The 10,940-nt window shown below is 34.3% G+C and overlaps 1 protein-coding gene across 1 annotated transcript; it reads left to right on the top strand.

Annotated features, from left to right (window-relative positions):
- Positions 1-3,885: 3,885 nt before the first annotated feature.
- Positions 3,886-10,940, top strand: LOC145686613 (uncharacterized). Its single transcript, XM_081760070.1, has 3 exons — positions 3,886-4,041; positions 8,010-8,344; positions 10,597-10,940. The coding sequence occupies exons 1-3, from the start codon at positions 4,033-4,035 to the stop codon at positions 10,796-10,798; spliced, it is 546 nt and encodes a 181-aa protein (XP_081616196.1). The 5' UTR covers positions 3,886-4,032; the 3' UTR covers positions 10,799-10,940.

Raw genomic sequence — 10,940 nt, 5'->3', positions numbered from 1 at the left:
ATAATAATAATAATAATAATAATAATAATAATAATAATAATAATAATAATAATAGCAGTAGCAGTAGTAGTAGTAATAAGAGTAGTAGAAGTACAGTGCTTTACAGTCTTGAATAAAGAGTTAATTTCCCAAACACCAGTAGCGGCGGTTGGACGTTAAAAGTGAGGGGGCAAGACATGATCTGAATATTTGTATATAAATGTTAGTTTTCCTGATTGTTTCTAACATTTTGTTTGACGAAAGGTTGTATAACTAATAGGATACTATATTTTCAGTTAAATACCGTATATCGTATATAATAGTTTATTAAGTAAATTGAGAAGAACAACGCAAGTAGATACTAGCCCTTTGTACTCTTAAACAACGAAAGTGTAAGAAGAGATTTGATTCCTTGCTCATGAACATCTTAAAATTCTGTCTGGAAAATTGTGTGATCAGATTATTTAATAAATTTGCAAAACAAATAAATAGAAAGGATAATATTAATCATAGTAATGAATAATGATGCTTGTTTTGCAAAAGTTATATTGAAACTGAGGATTAATGAAAAACTTAATATTTAATTCCACACATGCTATTAAATGTATGTTACTACTCTTAGAAAATGAAAGGCAGTAAATACTACAAGCATATGCTACGACATTTAAAGAAATATTTGCTTTTGCAACTTCTTGAAATATGTTCGTTGCCATTAGTTGCAGTTTTCACTTTCTTGGAACACATCAAAACACAACAATACTTAGAATCAATCCACACTTCAGTTATACAAAATAAACTTAAAACCTAGAATTATGTTCAATTTACTAAATTTTATTGTATATACACTCGTACATCCTTAAACACAACACTTCACTCGTATATTACACTACAAAACAATGGAAAAGGTACAAGTTGTTTCTTATCACGCTCTTTTTAATCGATATTCCTTACTTTAGAAAGAAGAAAAGACATTTTAGGAACTGTCATTTTTTGTGCAATTAAAGAATAACTTGTGAAATAGGCCCTACTTTTTTGCATAATGTTCTTTCGATTAGCTTCAAAGCGGCTCACTAACATATCGAGCCCTTGTAAGAAGAAATGAAAGTATGCTGAAATTGTGCTCCAATAGGTTATTTTTTGGGGTTATTTTCTGTGGCGATTAAAACGCAATTACTGTAGCTTTCTTTACTCCACGGGAAGACAACCAATACGTATTCACGCAACAGCAAATATTATATGGCAGCATTCTTTCCTATTAATCAGTAACACATACAAAACCGTTACATTTCCAAATGAAACTATATACATTAATTGGTTACTTCAAAAAAGTGCGGGGGCAACTGCCCCCCTTTGTCCCCCTTAATCGCCGCCCATGCCAAACACATTACGATTAACACAGGCTGCCAACATTAGTTTCCGATCCGCCTTTCACAGTGTTCGGGCCGAGTCGGGCCGGCCCGGCTCGGCCCGATTTGTGCTCGGCCCGTTTCGGCCCGGCTCGGCCCGAAATGTGCCCGGCCTGGTTAGAGCCCGGCTCGAGATTCGGGCCGGGCCGGGTCGAGCCGGGCACAAAATTCAGATCCATTCGGGTCGGGCCGGGCCGCCTTCGGGCCTGGGTTTGCAGGGCTCTGCTCTGTAGCGTAGTGTCTAAAGCTCTTGTCTTTTTTTCTAGCAGTACCGGGTTCGACACCCGGTAAAGAAATTCGGTTGAAAGGGTGTAACAGCCTTTGGAGTGAGGTGTTTCCTGATGTTTCCTTATTTACACCAAGCGGGGAGGGAACCTACCTAAAATAGAAGTCCCAGGCCACTTCCTTTCTTCCCCATTCATTTCTTGCTAAAGGACATCATTCTTCATATTTGACTTGCCTTAGGTGCCGGTAGTACCAAGAAATACTTTTAAATAAATAATTTAACTTTCGAAAACTTTGATGAATTCCAATCTCCAATTTTGATGACCCGTAACTCGGAAACTAAAAGACTGCTTACCGTAATCTTTAATACTCCTAATACATTCTAAAGACTTGTCACCATGGCAAGTTTGATCAATATTGAATGAGTTTAATGGATCGCCTACAATATATAGACCTATTATTCTTATAATTATGATTATTTTTCATGACTATTATTTTTCATGACTATTATTATTATTATTATTATTATTATTATTATTATTATTATTATTATTATTATTATTATTATTATTATTATTATTATTATTATTATTGAAGAGAAATCAAAGCCCAAAAATAAGAAGCAATGTTGCTAAAGTATACCAATTTTAAAAATCTCAAACAATTCTTAAACATATTCTTTGAGAACTAAAACTCACAGTCAATCGTATTTCAGGTTTGATTCAGAATCCCTTCCGATATTGAGCTTTCCTCGAAAGAATTCATTGCAAATTGGGCTGCCCACAAGAATTTTTTTTTTTTTTTTTTTTTTTTTTTTTTTTTTTTTTAAAGACGAAACTCGAGACTAGGGCAACACTAATTCACCCAAGTTTTAATTTCATGCTCTGTTTCATAGTTTCGTGATTCAAATTACTTTAAAAAAACTTTAAATTGATTAAATATATGAACTTTTGATAAAAGAGACTAAAATGTTTCAAGATACGCAAGTCTTAACAGAATATAATCCAACAATAAAAATGGTTTAAATTTTTTGCTATACATATCACACTCTTCATGGATCTCTGGTGACTAGGGAGGATTCTCATAACTACCTAGATGAAATTTTAAAAAAAATAGAACATACATTTTTTTGTACACAAACTTAAAGGACAAAAAAATTCGAGACAAGAGGGAAGAAACTTTTAAAGAATCGAAATACGACGAGATATAATTCTGCGAGAACCGGAACGAAAAAAGGAAACCTTATTTTTACTCCGGTCTCGTGGGCAGTACTAGTTGTACAGTACATGTAACCCACATGTTCAGAATATGGATATTTAGGTGTTGGTCTGAAGTTTGACGTACAGCTACAGTTTAACCTGGGATCAGAACAATATGAGATCTCAGCAGGAATCAAACCGTTATTTCTCAGTTTGAAAGAGTGTATTCTAGTCATTGCGTAGCACAAGTGAGCTCGATATTTAGGTAGAATTTATAGTTTATATCCACTTTTATATTGTGTTTATTGTCGGGGCTGAGGTGGGTCAGGGGTAGAGCGTACACTTCTGGTGCAAGGAGTCCTTTGTTCGATCCCAGCTCGCGCCAAGTTAGCTTTACTGGTCAGTGTAGCCAGTGTGGTGAACAAACACCATGTGTGTGGGTTCTCTCTGAGTTCTTCTGTTTCCTACCACTTCGTTCATTCCACCATTTCATTCATTTCTTATCATCACTGTCTCCTTTAGTCTAACCGGCATAAGTTTGGAATGTAAAACTTAAAAAAAAAAAATCATTTTGTATTTATTGTCGAACTGTTCTTTCATAGGTGCTTTACCTTTAAAACCAGAGAACTTCAGAAACTTTTGTTTGGCACTTATAGCTCTGAAAGAGACCATTTTCGACATATTTTTACTACTACATTTTTTGTTTCGTGTAAATGGAAGAAATTATCGCCCGACGTCTGTGTTTAATTTTCCTTAGTTTATGCATAAAATGCTGTACAATAATAATATTACCAGCCAGCTCAGATGAATATTTCTATTTTTGTATAATATGAGGACATTGACTATTGGTTTGGAAATTACTACAAAATAAACACAACCCTAAGTAACACCAATTTCTAGCAGCTAACACAAAAATAGCATATTCTTGAATAAATAAGTTATTTTGAATAGAACAAACTAAAGAAAGAAGGAAGAAACAAAAATACTGTCTTTAGCTGTATTTCTGGATCTCGTTTTGGGACAAAAATCCAGTTTCGTTTACAAACATATATTAATACACATGCAAAAAGGTTTACCGCCTCTTTGCTTAAGTGTGTGAAAGTTTGTTATTTTCAATTGCGTAGTAGCAACAAACAACATTTGAACAGTATATAAGTAGTTACTATTCCGAAGTAATTCACAGTTCACACGAACCACATTTCATAATTAACATTCACAACACCATGAAGATCGTAAGTATAAAATTACTTGTTGAGCTTTTAAAATTTGTCTAAAAGCATTTACTAAACTCAGTAATTTCTAGTCACATATTATTTTCTCTTATTATAAGATATTAACTTCAAAATTTGAAAGTAATCTGGATAAGTTGGAAATATTTCATGTAGTATTAATAATATTATGTGGAAATATTGAAATCGAAATATTAAGATTAAAGTTTATTAATGTTTCAGTACTATTTATTAACAATATTGAATGCTTTCAAGTTTCACCACCGTATTCTGTTTTCTAACAGATCAATTTGCACTTAAAATTATATTTCTGTTTCCTTTGAAATAAACATGATTTTTTAAAAAAAGATTTTACTTACTTCTTCAAATCAAGTGAAATGTATCTTACTTCTTGAAAATTAAATTTCTTTGAATATGGTTTCAATATCTAATAATAATCAAATTTAATTTAAATAATATTAAATAGTTTTTTCTTTATAATGGATATTCGTTTTGAAAAGGCAAAATACGCTAGAAGTGCACTAGAAGAAATCACTGAAGTAACTATTAAAATTCCAGCTCATTTCGAAGGAAACTATAAATAATTCTCCATTACACAGTAAATCAATGGAGTAAGAAATAAATACAACGTAGGTACTCAATTCAAAATTTTTTAAATGAAATCTTTTAGTTTAACGTCCCACGATTTTGTCCTTAAGCTAAAGGAGACGGATGATTAAGGCAAGTGAATAATGATGATGGAAGAATTGATCGAATGACAATATGTAAGGAAACGGATGAACCCTGAGAAAACCCACGGATACGGTGTTGTCCACCACAAACTCACTTAGCCAGGGATCAAACCAGGGTCCTCACATTCCAAAGGTAAGTGCTCTACCACTGAGCCACCGTGCGTCCTCTTTACTCAATTGAATTAACGTACTTTTATCACAGTTGACTTACGATGACTAGTTAAAAAAAAGAAGAAAAATGAAGTAGAAATACTTTATAGAGTAAGAAATATATGGTCGAAATTAAATTATATTAAATTTCTAATTAAATAACACGATTGTCTACCGAAACTAAGGAAAGCGGTGATGATGATGATCATGAATGAATATGGAATGGGAGAACAGTAGCTTACTGATAAAGCACTTATCTCTGATGTGTGGGGTCCGTGGATCTTTCCCCGAACAAGTAAGTTTATGGTGGACAGCATCGTGTCCGTGGCTTTTCTAAGGTACACCTGTTTCCTTCCACTTTCTCATTCCACCAATCCTTTCATTACCATTCAATTGCTTTAATCATCTTCTCCTTTAGCCTAAGAGACATAATTGATGGACGTTAAACTCAAAGATTTCATTTTAAAGATTTTGAAATGTGGAATGAATTGAGTGGGGATAAACGTGAGAACTACCGAGTAAATCCATGTACACGATGTTTGTGTACGCGATGTTTGTACACGATGTTTGACACGAGCTGCGATCGAGTGGCCCCCGTCTTTGGTACGAACGGTCTCGGGTTCTATTCCCGGTAAGGATTCTCGATCGAAAACATGTAAAGACTTTTTCAAGCCAGCCATTCTGAGTGATGTTTTTCCCTGGGTGGTTTGCCTTGTTCACACTAGCAAATGCCAGAATGGTACCTAACTTCCAGATCCCAAACCGCTTAATTCCTTTCCTACTTCCCCGATAAGGTATTTGCCAAGGGATATCATCCTTTATAGTGCCAGTTTTAATGCCATAGATACCGATAATGTCCGGCTGGGATCGAACCAAGGACGCCAAGCACAAGAGATGAGCGCTCTATGCCATCCTAGTTCAAAGGTTTATTCGATCGGAGTTTAACACTACGTTTCAGCATTGAGACTAAATATGAGACCTAACTTACTATTTTAAGAACCACAGGAACCATTATTCTGGTTTCTATTCCATGATAACGTTTTCAACGAGGACCAAATCCAGAACCATCGTGAGAAAAGGAAAGCATAATCATTAATCACTTGACTATAACAAGACACAGCCATGCATTGTCTATCTACACCAAACTCTTCTCTCTGGTTCATAGTGGGTAGAATACGTGCCTTTAGTACAAGATGCCTTCGATTCGATTCCTGGTTTGAAAGTGTTAAATGTACTACAGTAGTTGAGTCCTCACTTTAAACTGTAGATATTGCCCAATATATTCTCACTGCTAACGAAGGACGTAAATAAAAATCAATCAATCGATTACTAATGGCTGTTGCTTTAGCCCGAATAGAATTCTTCATTATTGACTGTCATTATAAGAAACCAGTTCGGGTGCGGAATGTACTAACTCTTAGGAAAGACCACAGTTATGGCAAAGTCTATTGTAATGAAATAAACTTCAATTTCTCAAGAATACTATATACAAAACTGTAACATCAGGTAGAAAATGGTACAACACATTTAATCCCATAAAAATTAACCATGTTGTAAATGCAACATTTGCTTATAAATTGAAGATAAAATCAATAAAATACGATTTGTTTTGCTTAATAGGGAAACCCACCATAAGTTGTTTTAGTTTATTTTTCTTCTCATGATTTGTTCTGTAGATATTTGCTCAGAGGCGTCTATTTGCACTATCAATCATGTTTATTATTATTATTATTATTATTATTATTATTATTATTATTATTATTATTATTATTATTATTATTATTATTATTATTATTATTATTATTATAACATATTCCACATTACTGATTGATGTGCTGATGTAGACTCAATACTCAAAGCAAGAATCTTTGAAATTGTCCTCATACGTTGCATAAGACAAACTTAGGACGTTCAGATTGTAACTTCGTAGGGGACGTAATTCGGTCATTTCTTATATTTGATGTGGTTCCTGCTCTTCCATCCGCTAGCTTATAAGCCACTAAAATTATTTCAGACGGAAAGTATTGTCATTTCTATATTTTCAAGCTATTTACAGAAACATAACAATTTCAGGTTTTGGAATAGACAGATCTTTTATTTTCTTCTTTTTTACATGTCAATTGAATGGACATAATAAATGTAAAGTCCCGGTGTCATGTACTCTATTGCATAACATGACAATTTAGATCCTAATTGATCATGTCCGTTTTGATAAATTTAAAAAAATCACGAATGAATGAACAAAATGGAAGAAATACGAAGGCTTGTGTCACTAGCTATAATGCCAATAGTAGAAATGGCATACTATAGTGACTAATACAGTTTTATTGCAGCTGACGTTTCAACAGATTAGCTGAAATACCCAGACACGAAACGCCGAAGGGCGTTAATAGATCAACTGGTCCTTTGAAATTCAGATGTGTTGTCACCACGTAAATAGTCTTACTGTTAGTTTTCCTATCGCTAATACTTCCTTTCAGGTAACTTCTCAATTATTATTATTATTATTATTATTATTATTATTATTATTATTATTATTATTATTATTATTATTATTATTATTATTATTATTATTATTATTATTATTGCTAAATGAAACTATTTAAATATTGATTAGACCTAGTTGTGACTTTTTCTTCTATCCCATGAAACCATTAGACCAGACTGGCTACAGTATTAGTATTTTTTCCTGGACCAACCAAACTACCCTCACTGACTTGTAAATTATGACTTGCATATTCGAACCAGTACTTTACCCGTAGAAGTTTACTAACTCAATCAGTGTCTGGTCTGTCTAGAACTTGCCTAGGTGATTGGTCATACTGGGAGACAGTAGATGATGTTGACTATACGGGAATCGATAGGCGTCGTGGAGACAATTGGGGTCTTAGTGAGTTAACTAAATGAAAGTGGTAACTTATTCCACTGAGAAAACAAAGCCACAATAGTTGTAGATTTAATGATGTATTAAGCATACGTTTCTCAGTTTCATAACTAAATCATAGCTTAAACCCTTTGGGTTTCATGCCAAGAAGTTCAATGCATAGACGTGTTGGTTTTATATCGATATTTTTGTATTTATTCTCACAGGTAGCGGCTTTGTTGGCAGTATCTCTTTCTGCAACACTCGCTGAATATGTACCACCTCCTCCAGTATATGCTCCACCACCAGAACCAGTTCCTTTATTTGTAGCGCCACAGCCACAGCCACTAGTACCAGTTCCTTCATATACAGCACCACAGCCACAGCCACCAGTACCAGTTCCAGTGTATGGTGCACCTGTTCCTGTAATCACAGAGCCAGTGCCAGGTGCTCCAGTTGCTGTTGGTACCAATGTTGTCGTTCCAGGAACTGTTGCCGCTGAAGTTATTCCAGTTCCAGGTGGATCCATAGTTGAAGATGGGGCTGGGCAATTCTCTTTCAGGTAATTGATATTACAATAATGATATTTACAATGTCGACTTATAAACGAATATACTGTGAAGCGAAATGTGGTTAAGTTAAATTTTCTGATCTTCCCTCTCACAAACTTTAGACCATTAATTAGAGTTATATTTATGCTATTTCGTACCAGTGCACTTTGGTGGGGAGTTCACTTAAGCTCCTTTCATTGGTAGAAAACACATAACTAGCATAAGAACCGCTTTTATTTCATTCTCGTTGGAAGTATCAGTAATTGTAGTTACACTAAGAAACATCCGTTATCCGAACAGCGGTACCGGACAGCGGTATATTGTATATATAGACAGATTATGTATGTTTACTACAGAAATCTGTATGAAGCATACGTTTTTCATACGGTACACACGTACTGTCTTTTCCCCGTTTAGATGTCAGAAAATGTCGCTGCAGGATATCTGACACATAAGAGTCTTCCGTATACATTCTTCTTCCGTATCTTATATTACATACGTCAGCTATGTTATATACGTCCAATTGTATGTGAGATCCTTACCGCCCCTATGTATGGTTTTTTCTTTCATACGGAAATTACGTATAGATGGAACACTTATACGGAAATTCTTATAAAACATATGTTTTCCATTATATGTTTGCTGCATTATGTTATATATAGTCATGTATGTTAAGTTCAAAAACTACATGATTTACACATGTAAACTAAGCTTTTACGTACATCATATATTCTTCTTCTCTGTGTGTAAGGAAGTAACACATATCTTAGATCCAAAGATAATGAATTGTCTGCCGTGACGCGTTCTACCAATATTTAAGCTTATTTTAATTTAGATTAAGTTAAGATGTATCTGTTAATGAATAAGGTTTTTGTACCAAAAATAATATTCAGAAATATGTAACAAGAATTGGGCACACAGAAAAGGGATGAAAACGTTGTAACGACTGAAAAGCGGAGCAAAACGTAAACAGGTAGGACACCAGGATAGGGGCCTTGAAACCGGGACGCTCTGAACTAAAATGGGATGCATGCCAACCATGACAGTTAGGGATTTGCATGTAAAGAGTTGAATCTGTCTCGTCCCGAAAACTGCATAGATGCTATTAGAAGAGGCTCTGTCTCATCTCGAGTTGCATCACAAAAAGTTATGTTTCTTCTATTCTCGTGCGCAACTATAAAGTAAATGATGATAAAAGAGTTAGAGGAATGAAAAGCACATCATATCTTGAGAGTTAATACCTCCCCCCCCCAAAAAAAAAAAAACGAACACAGTATTGTCTCCTCCAAACCAGCATGGTCTGAGGTCGAGCTAAAGTTGTCTCCGCAACAGAAGTTAGCACTTCATCATTGAACCATCATGAAATTCCCTTCGTGTTTCTTTTTAGCTATTTATATGAAGAAATCTAGGATTTCATTCTGAAATAACATGTTTAAACTTGGAGCAGTGATGGAAAAGACAAATGTTATTCTATAGATTTCTATTCTTATTGATTTTCTTTTCATAATTTGGTTATCTGCACTTGATAAAATTACATACTCATATAGTATTCAATGTTCAGAAGCTGTTAGAAGGGAGTATGATGGCTCAGTAGTAAAATGCTTACCTCTGGTGTGTGGGGTCCCTGGTTCGATCATGGGCGAAGTAAGTTTGTGATAGGCAACATCGTGTTCCTGGGTTTTCTGGGCGTACTCTTGTTTCCTCCCATATTCTCAGTTCACCAATTTTTCCATCATCATTAACTTAGCCAAATTATCCGTCTCCATTAGCTTAATGGGCTAATGGCTAAATTGAAACATTTATTTTTTTTAGAATCTGTAAAATCACAGTGTATATACATGTTACTTGTATAATAATCCCAAACACTTTTCTTTCTACATAACTCATTAAGTAAAATCGTATTTCATAATAGAATTTATGTACTAAAAAAACTAAACGTGTAAGCAGAATCCAAATTAACCTTGCCCAGAATTATGTCTTTTTCTCATGCCTAAGAGTTCTACTACAGGTCTCATAAAGTCATGCCATCTCTTATAGATATATCTATATTCTAATATTATATATTATTTTACTATTATCAACAAACAAACTGTGGTGATAGCCAATGTTAAGATTTATCATTTTCTGGTGGAATTCCGTCCACTTCTAATTCTTACATGTTATTTGATATTTCTTACTGTAACAAGTTCAGCAATGATGTTGTAGACTATTATACTTAATATCCTTAGCATCTGCTTGTAGTCATGTATGGTATCTATTTCAGCTACGTTATTCCTGGTATCTCTGAGACTAGAACTGGAGCACTGAGACCATCTGCAAATGGACTCGTTCCTGCCTTGCAAGGAGGCTACACTTTCATCAGTCCTGAAGGAGAGACGATCAGTCTTTCTTACACAGCTGATGAGAATGGATATAGACCTGTTGGCAATGCAGTACCTCAACCACCAGTTGCTGCCTACGTTTGAAATATAGATGAATGTATTATTACAAGCTGAGAACCAAATGCATATACCTACCGCACTGTCAAAGATGACATTTGTTCTATATATTTCATAAATATTAATGTATTTTATATATTTAAATAAATAATATTTATGTAAATTCAAA

This window comes from Thermobia domestica, chromosome 5 (assembly GCF_964235325.1).
Source record: "Thermobia domestica chromosome 5, izTheDome1.hap1.1, whole genome shotgun sequence".
NCBI classification, from domain to species: domain Eukaryota; kingdom Metazoa; phylum Arthropoda; class Insecta; order Zygentoma; family Lepismatidae; genus Thermobia; species Thermobia domestica.
Note: the sequence above shows the minus strand (reverse complement) of the source record. Positions and strands in the feature narration are given on the sequence as shown.